A 14305-nucleotide genomic window follows, 5' to 3' on the forward strand; every position below is an offset into this window, starting at 1 on the left:
AACATGTCTCCATCATGAGCAACGTTGTCCTCCATCTTGAACTGCACGAGCTAATGATAGCTTTTGATGAACCTGGCTCTTGATACCACTGTTGGGAAAACTCGGACTTTCCCGCTTCGTGAAGTTAAGATAGGCACTTAGAAATTAAAGGTAGTAATGGGAGCACACGAGTTAAATTCTCCAATATGGAGATTCTTCCACTATACAAAAGAATAGTAGGATTACAAGAATGTAATTACAAAATTGACTCACTCTATGGTGGCACACTCAAACTTGAGACTATCTCTCTTCTCTCACAAAGAGGCTTTCTCACTTTCTCACTCTAAGAAGTGGATTCACTCTTGGCTTGGATGGATAGGAATGAAGCCTCCTACCCCTATTTATACTACTCCACCTTCAAAATGAATGGTGGGGATCAAGGGTTGAGATTGGTTCTCTAGAATGCTCCACACATTCCAGGAATCTCTACTCCCTTCTATATCCTTCTATACTCTTCCATAAGTGATGGAAGAGCATGAGCTAAAGGCCCAACCACTAGAGCTATGGTCAGGAGGTTACTTGAAGAATTGACTGCTTCAAAGCTTAGTGGGCCCAATGGGCTTGGTGGGCCTAGGGTGCTTCTCACTTGGGCTTTGATTGATTGAACACCATGATTAATTGTATTTTCTTAGTATAGGAATTTACTTTGATGTTGGTCTTGTATTTTGACCATAGATTAGGGTTTAGGTGTCTTGGGCTTAATTTTGGGCTTCTTGGGCTTTGGGCTTTTGATACCCAATATTGGGCTCATTCTTCTTCTTATATTTTTTCCTATTCATTGTATTCATTAGACCAATGTATTTCGGTCATTAGATTAGGGTTATATGAAGAATACATTAATAGGAAAATTAGGCTTCATTTATGCATCATTTAGAAGTAATTTGAGTTGAATTTGAGTCGCATGGATGGCATGGTGTGGTTCCGGCCATGTGAGCTTCAAATGCAACTCAAATCACTTCTAAATGACTCCTAAATGAGGGTAGCATCTGAATTAGTCACGTTGGAAGCCAAAGTTTGAATTTCAAATTCAAATTTGAAATTCAAACTTGGCGCCAATTTGATTGGTTTGAAATTGCCGCCCAAGTTAACCTAATTTCTTCCTATAAGTGTATCTTTTCCCACCTATTGTAGACACTTTTGAATATATGAGATTTCTAAATACATTTCAGCCATCTTTCAAGAGTCACCGAATTCCAAGAGAAAACCCTAGAGAGTGCCTTCAAAAATCCTTTAGGAAAACCTAGTTTCTTTAACTTTGAAGTGAGCAATCCCTTGAGTTTTGAGCTTGGATACTTCCCTCTAAGGCTTTGGCCTTCCATCCGAGAGTTCTCCTTCTCCTAAGGTGTTGATACAATCGGTTTATCTCCATTGAAGTTGATCCGAGCTTAGGAGGAGCTTTGGAGGAGTTACAATCTTCACTTCTCCTACTCTTTCTATCAATAAGGTTCCGGAAGGCTCCACACATCTCTAGAATGTTCCAGAGGATTCTACACTATTCCACAAGCTTCTAGAGTATTCTACAATTCTCTAAGATTCTCTAGAATGTTCTAGAAAATTCTATACTTCTCTAGAAAGCTCTAGAATTTTCTAGAACCTCTCCAATTAAGGAGGGATCCTAACACTAATAAATACTTATCCTACCTAACAGATACTTAATACCAACAATATAATTACCCAAAAAAAATGTTTTATTTACTTAGTCGACGTAAATTTCATAATTCCTACCCAAGAAAATTCGACTAAAAGAATCCAATTATTTATAAATAAAAAAAAATAAGTTCCAAATTAATTTCTACCATTAGTCCATTATCCATCATACTTTCTACCACAATTATGTCCTTAAATTATATTGAAGGACAACTATGAAGAAATTATTAAAATCGGAACTACATCCAAACTAAAAGTCAGGGTACAGGACAATCCATTAGGCCACTACTTGACATTATATTAAAAATAATGTTTAATAAGCTCATAAAACAAATTAACGTCAATCATACTATTCCGGCCAAGGAGGTATCTAGGATTTTTCTCTTAGGTCAATTCTCTCAAATCAGAGCATTCAAGAGTAAGAGTCTCTCATTAGGTTTAGGATTCACGGTTTTATAGCTACTCCTTATAGACCCCGTAATCCTCTCAGTTTCGTGATTCTTCTTGACCATTTTTACGTTCCAAATATTTAATTATCATTAATGGGATTTTATTCCAGATTGACCATTTTAACGTTCTGTACTTACACGAATCAGGTCGGATCCCTAACTCGGATAAGTCGTCTTCCTTGTTCGATTCAGTCAAGATCAGATGAGATCGGTCATTGGGGTGAATTCCTTCTCTCCGGTCTTCTTGCCCAAGCGTCTCGGATGTAACTGCAAAAGGGACTTCGAAGATCAAGTTAGTTATCTCTCATATCTCATGTATTGCATATATTATTACCTATGGCCGTTCTTGAGTAACCGTGTAACTATTGTTTGGTTAGTTTCTAAGGATTATCGGCGGTTGAGTCATATTCAATATCATTGATATGCTGAGGTGTATTACCATTCTTCCTTCTCCAATGTCACACCTCAGCATTTCATATATTTACTTTAGTTTGACTAAATGGTCATCTCAGTCAAAATTGTCTAATGAACTCGGTCGGCCTTAAGCCAGGTTAGTACACGTTCCAAATATTTGATTATCATTAATGTAATATTATTTCTGATATGGTGCGTACTAGACTAAAGTTCTCGTCTCTAAATCCTCATAAAGCTATATCAGAAATCAAACAAGATGGTACTTATGTAACCAAAGCTCATCCCTCAGTCCTCACGCTATTCCATCTTAGTATTTCATCTCGGCCGAATGTTCATCGATAAACTATCTAGATATAAGTCCGAGACAACACTATTACTCTACAGTCTTGAGCTTGTAAGACAAAAAGACTCTTTAGTGTAGATTATCTCGATATAAGTTCGGGACGGTAAAATTACCCCCCAACCTTTAGCAAGTTTTTAGTGTAAACCATCTCCATATAAGTCTTAGCCTAAGACGGTATAATTGCCACCCTAGTCTTAAGCCTATAAGACAAGAAAAATCTTTAGTGTAGACCATCTCAATATAAGTCCGAAACGGTACACACACCATACAAATTTTATCACCAATCTACAACATCTCTTCGAAGCAAAAGCATGAAATGCAGCAGCTATCGATCAACAATTTTAACTATAACTCTCATACAATACGTCACCAGAAGAATTGGGATTTTTTCAGCTTCTTAAAAAATAAGTTGGAATTGCAGTCTGGATTCAATGATAAGACGGCTTATAGTTTTTAAATTTTTTAAGTTGCAGAGGAAGACGAAATCATAAAACCTATATCGAACTGGTACTTCCCTGAAACATTGCTTCGGGTTTTAAATCGAACGATCTAATTTCAATTAAGCGTATGATAACTTTTAACTTAGTTGGAACTAATTAACGAGAAATCACAAATACACAAAGCGTGCGCCCAGGCTACAAAATAATGAAAAAGTTGATGTCAATCGGATTAACAAATTAAAAATTCTCGAAGCATAACCTGAAAGGCAAACAAAAACAATTGTTCAACCTAAGCTAAAGCTCAAGAACTATTGCACAATATGAACAGAAGAATTGAAACCCTAATCCCCAATTCTCTAACCACCGAAACCGTAGAGGGTCCTCCCCTGCCTTTTGAGGGCGTAAACAACGTCCATGGCAGTAACAGTCTTGCGACGAGCGTGCTCGGTGTAGGTAACAGCGTCGCGAATGACGTTTTCGAGGAAGATCTTGAGAACTCCGCGAGTTTCCTCGTAGATGAGACCGCTGATACGCTTAACGCCGCCACGTCTCGCCAGACGCCGAATCGCGGGCTTCGTAATTCCCTGAATGTTATCCCTCAGAACCTTACGGTGTCGTTTCGCTCCTCCCTTTCCCAGACCCTTCCCTCCCTTTCCTCTTCCCGACATGCTTCACGATCTTTTTCTTTTCTCGATACCAAACTCAATATGCACGCTTACGCTTGCAACTTCCTACGTTAAACCCAAGCGAATTTAAAGATTTATATAGATGCCGCAATAGGATTATCGCCGTTGGATTGGCTTGCTATCCGCGTGAATGGGTAATGTCACCGTTGGATGTAAAATGCTTGATGCGGATTGGCCCAAAGTGTGTGACGCGGATACTGACCTTTGAAATTTGGGTGGTTGGGTGTTTCTTCGTTGGGATTTGTGTCTGCGAGAAAACACATTTTTTAAGGACGAGAGGGGGAAACAGGGAGCACAATTGAATTAGGGAATTTTTTTGAATGCGCTCCACATGAAAATGAGACACCGCGCCACGAAATTACTAATTGCCTAATTGCTATATATGTGTGCAATAATGAAAAAATTACACACATGAACTGCTTCTAAATTATGCTTAGTCGTTAACATGAATCAAACAAGTCATTGATGATAATTTAATAGTTAATTCAGATGTATTTTATTCGCAGCATATTATAAGATGTCATATACTTTATTTCAAAATTACATTCACTACATAAAAAAACAAAAGAGCATGTATTGAATAAAATTAAATATAACTAAAATATAATTTTACTGTCTGCAACATATATTTTATAGTTTTAAGCTCTAAAATATATTTTCAAAATTTATAGTTTAATTATAATTTTAAGTTATATCTATAAAATTTGTGTCGAGAGTTTTTAATTTTAACGTGTAAAAGAGAAAAATTTTATAAACATATATAATATATTTTAAGATAATGAATATTTTTATTAATGTGATTAATTAAATTTTGTCTATCTTTATTTAATTATGACAGTTTTATTTTCAGCAAATTACAACTTAATTAAACCATGACTAAAAATGATAGTCTTACGATTATGTTGAACAGTAAGTTTGGGATGAAGGGTTTGTCTAGCTAAATACTTCAAATAGTGCTTTAAAATTTAGACTAATCATGACTCGGTCTACCAGAAGCACTAAAGTAAAATATTTCCGTAGAACGAATTGAAATAAAAAATTTAAATATTAAAAGAAAATTAAGTCAAATAAAGATAAGTAAAAAATATATATAATGATTTATGAGAACATAAATATTATAATATTTTGATATGTATAATGTACAGATTAAATATTTATACATATTTATTATATATAAGTATAAATTTGAAATAATTTATATAAATAAATAAATAATATATTTAAATATATAAATTATTTTTAAAATTTAAATAAATAAATATTTTTAAATATTTAAATTATATTTTTTATTTATGGTGAATAATTTATATTGTAACACAGTTTTTATTTATATATAATTCTCTAAAATATTAAAATTTAATATATAAATAATTATAATAAATAAAAATTAAATTAGATATAAAATTGAAATAATTTCTAAAAATTATCTCATCGACTCAAAGTCCTAAAAATAGTGGTGACCTTGGGTTAGAGGAGTAATCACCCAGGCTCTAATTTTTGGCTGTACACCAAAAAAAAATATTATTTAATTTATATAACATAAAATATATATATATATATATATATATATATAATAAATAATTAAATTATATATAAAAATTATTGTCTAAAATATATTAATTATGAACAACTAATTAATTAATAGATGATTTTTCATCTCTTAACAAAAATCTACTAATAATTTTAGAAAAATCAATCAGTAGTGTTAAATATAAAAGAAGGTTGTATGATAATGTTATTGACTTTTTTTTTCAACATGAACTTCTATTAACGTTAAATCATAAATAAAATTTGTCTATAAATTTTTATTTTCTTTTTTTATATCTAAAATTTTTCTAACACTTTTATTCTTCAAATCATTATCTCTCCTACTTTGTTGGATTTTAAAATCAAATTAAGAGCACCCATTTTTTAGTCATTATAAACTTATTTGTGATGTATAACTATTATTTGTCAAAAAAAATTCATTATGTTGTTGTCTCTATGAATAATTCTTAGTGTCATACGAAACAAATGCACCGTATGTTTAATCATTTTTTATGGCAAATGTTTTTGTTGTATGTTGTTTACACATTTGAATTTAAAAGTTGGAGTTGTAGGCAATATTTAAAAAATCTATGAGTGTGTCATTTTTTGTTATTCGTCTAGGATATCAAGTTAAGATGGGTTGCATCTAAAAATACAAACCACTATTTTGTATAGAAGACTTTGAATCAAAATAATTGTTGATATTTTATATATAAGAATTGATTAATTAATATATTCTAAAGGATCATATTTTAAATTTTTATTTTGAAAGGTAAAATAAAATAAATAATAATAATTTTATTGAACGACACCATGGTAGTAATATCAGATTAGAAAAAAAAAATCTCTTAATCAAAATATGCAAACATAATTTAACAAATAAGAGTTACATAAAAATCACTTGATCAAAATATGCAACCATAACTAACCATAATTTTGCTAAGATTTGATTTAATGCTAACAAGACTCTAAAACAATGTATTGGGCATCTTCCATCCTTTGTGTAGATATACACATGATGAAAACCATAAAAGATTCATCTCAAAATGGATCTAATAGGGACGAGAAGAAATTATGACATCCGCATAGTGATATATGCGAATATCAAAACTTGTAGCTTCTTATTCAGTGAATTTTTTTTTTGGTAAAGATAGGAAAAATTACAAAGATGGTTGCAGTGTATTTTTGAACTTTAACTCATAAAATTCTTATATAATATATTTCTGCGATGATTTTGTAACTAGGTACTTTTGTATACTACTGATATTATTGGCATCTTTATATTTTTCATGTTTTTAAGTTGCTATATACATTTTATTTCTTTAATAACGTTTACCTACTTCCATTTATTAAAATATTATTATAAATTAAGTAAATGAATTATTTTATAATATATTTTTTTAAAAAAATGTTATTATAGTTATAATAACATTTTTTTTTCAATATTATTCTTTCTAATTATTTTTAAAATTAAAGCCTCATATCGAGTAAAAAAAATCACAGTTAAAAATACACTTCTCCAATCTCTGATAATTTTTCAAAATTAAAGTTTCATATAGAGTAAATGAATGATATATAAAGAATATATATAATCATAAAATTATAATTAAGATAAATGAATTTTGATAATTGATATAGATTTAGTGATGACTAACTAAAATTATCTTTAACTTTAAATAACTTATAAAGGACTAAGAGTTATAAGATATAATTGATAGCAACATCTATATTAAAATTAATTATTATTTTATAAAGTTAACTAAAGCTTAACAAAATTATTAAAATGTTACAAAAATATCATTTTGATAACATTTGAAAAGTATTGTCTAATTATGTATAAATGTTATTAAAAGTCTTTAATAATATATGAACTATATATAATATTTTATAATATGTTAATATGAACTATATGTAACATTTAATAATATGTTATAAAAATAATTTAATAATATTTATACACAATTAGATAATATTGTAAAAAATTTATTTTATCTTTTGTAATGTGGCTAGCTAGCTAGTTCTTTTATTGTACCTTTGTTACTGAATTGGGAATTGGGATTAGTTTTGAATCGTTTGTAAGTAAGCTTGTCAAACTCAATTGACTTAGTAGCTATATAAAAACTTAAACATGCAAAATTTGTGCTATATGCAGTTACTAATTACTACTAAAATGTTTACTTATTGATGTCCATATGTGCCATTTTTATCTGTCATATAGGTGCTAGCCGTTTAGTCAACCATCTATATGAAAGAGGAGTTCCAATTTGCGTGGGAACTGGGTACACTTCAGTTGTATTTTGTTTTGTTTATTTTTACACTTCAAAATGCAAGAGGATTCTTTAATTTTTCCCCACAGATCGATCTTACACAGGCGACATTTTGATCGAAAAAAATACATCGTGGAATCTACTCTTTGATGCACCATATATGTTGTTCTTGGTGATGACCCTGAAGTTAAACAAGGCAAACCTTCCCCAATTATTCTTTTTTTAAGAGGTTTGTTATTATTTGTATTTTTTATTATAATTGAAGGCCCTCTTAATTTAGTTAAACTAGCATGGATGATGGGGTGATTTTATTCGTTTCCATTAATCTTGAATATCAGATTTCCCATCCTTATCTATTTTTCATTTTTCACTTTGTCATTATTGACTTATTGACAGTGGTCCATGACATTTATTTTCTCGTGGTCCATATCAATTTTGATTTGAGGAAGTTGAGCCCGCCTTTAATTTTGAAGCTAATTTAGAGGCTCCGTATTATTGGTGGATCTATAACTTGTCATTTGAAACAACCACTTCCCACAAGTTAAAACTGTAAAAAATGAATAAGATCTCTGGCTGTTAGCACATACTGCAAACATGAAGAGAATATATGTTAATGCGAGAAACTATAACTGCAAAGATAAAATAGTTACATTCCTTCTCCCCTTCAATCTGTAGGAAGATAAGAGAGATACTATAAAAAAAATAAAAAATAAAAAATAATTACTAAGATGTTACTTTTATGCAATTAACTAACAATTAATGTCAATGTTTATACTAGTGCTATTGCACATGAACACGATAAGTAAGCAATGAAGGAGATTAAAAGAAAAGACCCGTACAAGTACTTAATTGGGGTGGCCAATCTATTTTTTTTTTCAAACAAAAAAAATATAAGTTTAACTAATAGGCACAAGTTAAAAAATAATAATAATAATAGTCTCAAATTCAAGTCTTAAATATATTTTTGTATTAAATACCAAAATAAAATATTTTGTAATCTACAGTGATCTTATCTAAAAAAATTGTCTTATATGGGAGATATTGTAGCTAATACCAAAAATAAAAATACATGTATACTTGCTAAAAAAAAATATTCATCCAAAGTCTTCAACCCAAAGTCATCGATCCTCAGTTTTCAATCTTTGAGTTTGAAAATGGTGGTTGTACATGCAAAACAAACTCTAATGCCAAAGTAAACAAGTATTTGGAGTGCACGAGTGTAGACTTAAGAGTTAGCATATATTGGGAAGGTGGAATGCAAGTATATATAGGAGAAAAATGTAATGTAACCATTAATCAATCACAACATTTTAGTGCAATCAAAACCTTTTATTGTTATGTAATGGTTGAACGTTACTATCTATTATACTTAATTGCAAAGAGGAGTGTTCAGTGACTCGAGGACGACTACCTAGTTAGAGGAGTGTTGTCTACTCAACTTATTGATTAGTAAGATTTGGAAGTCGTGATAAGACCATCATGTTCCTAGTATGAGAAGTCAAGACTTATCTGGTACACAAGCCCCTTAGTATTCAACCTTTAGGGAGAAGAGTTCAATGTCTTCATGGTGGAAAAGAAAAATTTGCTTCAAGTTTTGAAATCATTGCTTTCATGGATACGCCACCCCTTGGGATATGTAAGTCAGTCACTTTAGGTGCATAATGATGACTTGTCAATTACTATAGAACTTTTTGGAGACTAGAGTCTGATGCCTTATGGGAAAATGAAAGAACAACTCGTCTCATTCATTGATCAAGAGGAGATCTATCGGTTCACAAGGATGCAATGCTTCATCTCCTAGAGTTCCTAATGTCTATAAATAGTGTCCCTTAGTCCTCACCAAAAATTGCTTGCCATTCATGCCTTCCGATTACACTAAGAACTTCTTATTCTCCCACCTTCTCTAAAACAATCAAAAATCAAGTACCTATTAGGTATGTCCTCCTTCTCCTATTATGGGTTTGAGTAATAGCGTAGTATTGGGAAAAACCCAAGTCCCACATGTCTACGTCCATAAGGATGTTCATTATTTATTTCAAAATGTGTTACATATATCTTGAAAATCCTCCCTTCAAGTTTTGTGGGTTAAACTTGAAAACCCCTTCCTCACAAGTTTTATGGGTGAAACTTGGAAACCCCTTCCTCACAAATTTTCCGGCGAAACTTGAAAACCATCATTCACAAGTTTTTGGCGAAACTTGGAAACCCGACCTGTAGAGCCATTTAGATTCACTTTAAAAATGGGTTACCCACCATTGATGCATGCCTCATAGGTGTGAAGGGGGTGTATTGGGAAAAACCCAAGTCCCGCCAATCCTAGATCATTAAAAAGGGCCACCCACCATTTATCCACGTACCAAGCCTGATAGTGCTGGACGTGAGGGGGTGTTTTGGGAAAAACCCAAGTCCCACATCGACTAGAGATTAGGCAATTGAATAGTATATAAGTGGAAAGCAACCCTCACCTTACAAGCCGGTTTTGTAGGGTTGAGTTAGGCTTAATCCACTATTCTAACACGTAGAGTCTCCATTTTTTAAGGGGATGGAAGCAAACTCATTTCCTCTAGTTCTTTTGGTTCTTCTAACTCCTCCCAGCCCTCTTCTTATTCAACTCTAATCACTCCTAATGCATTAGTATCCCCTATTAGAAAGAACCATTATAAGTCGACTACTGAGGTATATCAAGAATTTGACCATGTTGAGAATTAGGTAGTTGGTTCAAGTGGGGCAATTCAAAATAAGGATAATATTCCAAACCTATTGGTGACTCCTAATCTTGACATCAAACCAGTTATGAACATTGAGCAATACTCAGATTGAATCCTTAATAAAGTTTTCGAGTATGCCTCCAAATATATGGATGAGATATTGCTCATTAGATTTCTACAAAGTACGAATATAGTTGATTTCAAAAAGAGAGATGTAGTGGGGATCCAACGACCTTTAGGGTGAGAGAGGGTATCTTAAGAAGGTAACTACAAAGTACAAACATAATTGTTTTCGACATTTCAATGTTCATCTCCGATTCGACTCTTTCATTGTCGACGTCTTGTCGATTTTAAATGTAACTCATACCCAACTCCATCATAATAGTTGGACCCTTTCTACAATAACTTAGTAATGAAACAATATCCATACACAAAGCTTCTTATTACAACTTACTACTAGAGTAATTAAATAGTTTAATATAAGAATTGTTTTGATTAAAAGGGGAAAAATATAATATTTAGAGAACATTGTTGTAGGAGGATATATACTTCGGACACGATACAATGCTATGGGGTGCCTAATAAAATATTTTTAAAAAATATTAAAATAGAATGACAATGTGTTTGGATGCAATTTTAAAAGAGTTTTTTTCTTCAGAACTTCTCAATTGAAAATAAAAATTTGTTTTTACTAAGAAACTTTCCAAAAGTTTTTTTAAGTTTGTACTAAAAGGTTATCTTCTTTAATTTTTAAAATACATTTTTGTATGCACATATATAACTATAAAATGAAATACCGTGTCAATTTTTTAAGTTCAAATAAGGGAACTGTTCTATGAATGTTGAAATGCATAAATGTCAAAGCATAAATCATCTCTTGTAAGCACCGGAAAGTATAAAGGGAGCACATATAAGAAAGTACCATACAACATTGTGACTTTAGTGACATACATATTGGACCATTATATATATAAGTTAGCAAACACCACTTATTAGAGGATGAAATGGGCTTAATCAGCATCACCCAACGTGTCTTTGTGGGTAGCCACAGGGAGGAGCATTTATATTATATTTAGGACATCATCAACTTGCTAGTTTGAGTGTCACTTTGACCGGTTTCAATTCATTGGAAAGGTTTTTATTTTCGTTTTCGGTTAGTTCATTTTTTTCATGTAGTGTATCTTCTTTTGAGTAGAATGAGGCTTTTTAACATAAAGGGGATGATTATTTTACAAAATTTATATAATGGGTTAGTTTTTTAAAAATAAATTCAAAAAAGAAATAAGTCGTTTATGGAGAAAATATTTAAAAAGAAAGTAGTGTTTTAAAGCACGACTCCTAATTTACTGTCATTTTTAATTTAAATCAGTAAAATTCATGTTTAAAACTTATAATATCTTAATCTTTTTGATTAATTTTAAATGAAAGTTGTGTTTTAAATACACGAGTCACTACACTTATTTATCTTATTTTTTAATGTACAAGTCGGGTTTAACAGCACAATTTTAACTTTTAATTTTTTTTTCAAGTCGCCGTCAGTTATTTATTTATTTATTTTTTTCAAATCAACATAGAGAAGGTGGAGGTCGGCAAAACATTGAAGTTTTTTTTATTCATATGGAAGTTTTAATTTAAATTTATTTAAAAAAAATTGTGATCAAAATATGGTTTATAATTTTTAAAAAAATATATAGCATATTAAAAACACGACTTTTATTTAAAATACAAAATTGAAAAAACTCAAATATAATACGACACAAACACCAAACACGACTTTTATTAATTTAAATTAAAAAATTACTATTAAATAACAAGTCGTGTTTAAAAAAACGATTTCTCTTTTAAATATTGTGTTCCTCGAATACGAATAATTATTTTTCCGAAATTATTGTTAAAAAACTTACTATTATGGGAATTTTGTAAAAAAAAAATTACCCTTTGTATAAAAAAAAGCTGCAAAATGAAGAAAAAACTAGTCTAAATTAATTTTTCTAGTACGGCTCTAGGCCTCAATTGTTGAACAGTTTCTTACATATATAGTGAGGTTGGTCCTGGATTCATGAACTGGGTTCCATTAAATAAGTTTAACTGTAGCTGTAAATATTAAACGAAGGAAGGTGTCCCTAGTTATCTTTAAGGCATGTTATAAACTATATAAACCAACCTCTGGACATTAATAAGTCGTTTTGAGCACTGAATGCTTTAAAAGATCTCAAGCTTAACCGCCGTTTTCCCTTTCGATTTGAAAGTTAGTAGTAATTACTTCATCTACTTTTGTGGGTACAATTGTAACAATAAAATTACACATAGGGTTTGGATAGATACACTACTTACTAGCAATTAGGATGAAATACTTAGAATATTTAGGGAAAAAATTCATCACGTTCAACGATGAAAATTTAAGGATACAAAGAAACATAAAATAATAATGTCAAATAGAAATAACAAACGAACATTTCCACTGGTATTCATTATCGTACATCAAATTACAACTTTTATAGACAAATTTGAAAAGAAAAAAAATGTTACAATCCTTTATATTGTTATTATTATTATTTACAAACTTAATAAACCTTTTATCGATAATTATCTCTTCTCACTCGAGTGATGTCTTCTTTCTTCACAAGACCCATTTTTACACATCTTTCATCTTGACCTTAAATTCATCTCTTAATCTATATAATCAAATTAATAACATTATAAATTTAAATGATAAAATTTTAAATTAGAAATTTGAGTTGTTCTCCTAATTAATAATTTTTCTTTGATTATTTTTTTTAACTTCATTTTTAGCTCTTCAACTCTCATCATCATAGATATTTGTTACGATTATCTTTAATAATATTTATGTTTTATAAATTTGATGTGTTTCTCACCGTACTTTTAATTGCAATATTTCTTACAAGTATTAGATGATGACATTTTTTGTACTTGCAACACCATTAAATATTACCAATGAGATACGTTACTTAACTTTCACATTGCCCAAAAAGACAATCAACATAAGGATCTCTATAAAGAATTCACCTTAAGCTTAAATACAATTGTTTTATTGGTTACCAAGTCATGCCATTAACTTTAATATTGCTATTAGAAATAGAAAGTGTTAATTTAATAGAACTCTACTAATAGACCACAAGCTAATTAGTGAATTTGACACATTTAACCTAAAACTTTAAGGTGTCAAATTTGTGAGTCTTTGTTACTTAATTATATCTATCTTTATGCTATGTGAGAGTTCTTACTTACCCTTGCACAGTAATATTCTTCATTTGAGTCTCTTTGACACAGTATATTTCCTTAAAGTAGAAGCTTTTATGTTTAGGTATTTAATAGTAGTTTTAGAGTGTGTTTAGATAGAGAATATAAACAGGGTAATTCATTTATTTGAAGAATTTCAAATTTCTTGAGATTAAATATTTTATTTAGATGATAAATTTACAAAGAATTTAAAATTTAAGTATTTGTGAAGTGTCTTAAAATAGTAAAATTTTAAATTCTTCCAAAAAATTAAAAATTTAAAGATTTTCATATTTGTTTTTTTTTATTTCACTTATATATTTTATCTTATATCTTCATTCTTTCAATTATTGAATATCCAAAAATATTTTTAAAATTATTAAATATTATCTTATATTAATTTTAAAAATTTTAAAAATTTTAAAATTAGTTAATATTTATTTCTATAAATTTTAATTTAAAAACTTCAACATATAAATATATTTTTAAAATCAATTTTACCATGATGAAACCAAATTATCATATCCAAACAAAAATTTTAAAAA

At 30.1% G+C, this 14305-nt stretch overlaps 1 protein-coding gene across 1 annotated transcript; it reads right to left on the reverse strand.

Annotated features, from left to right (window-relative positions):
• Positions 1-3535: 3535 nt before the first annotated feature.
• On the reverse strand, positions 3536-4072 carry LOC109808592 (histone H4). Its single transcript, XM_020371644.3, has one exon. It carries the CDS (start codon positions 3998-4000, stop codon positions 3689-3691), a length of 312 nt encoding a protein of 103 aa, XP_020227233.1. The 5' UTR covers positions 4001-4072; the 3' UTR covers positions 3536-3688.
• Between the last annotated feature and the right edge of the window lie 10233 nt (positions 4073-14305).

The sequence above is a fragment of the Cajanus cajan genome, chromosome 5 (assembly GCF_000230855.2).
Source record: "Cajanus cajan strain Asha chromosome 5, NIPB_CcT2T_4, whole genome shotgun sequence".
NCBI lineage: Eukaryota > Viridiplantae > Streptophyta > Magnoliopsida > Fabales > Fabaceae > Cajanus > Cajanus cajan.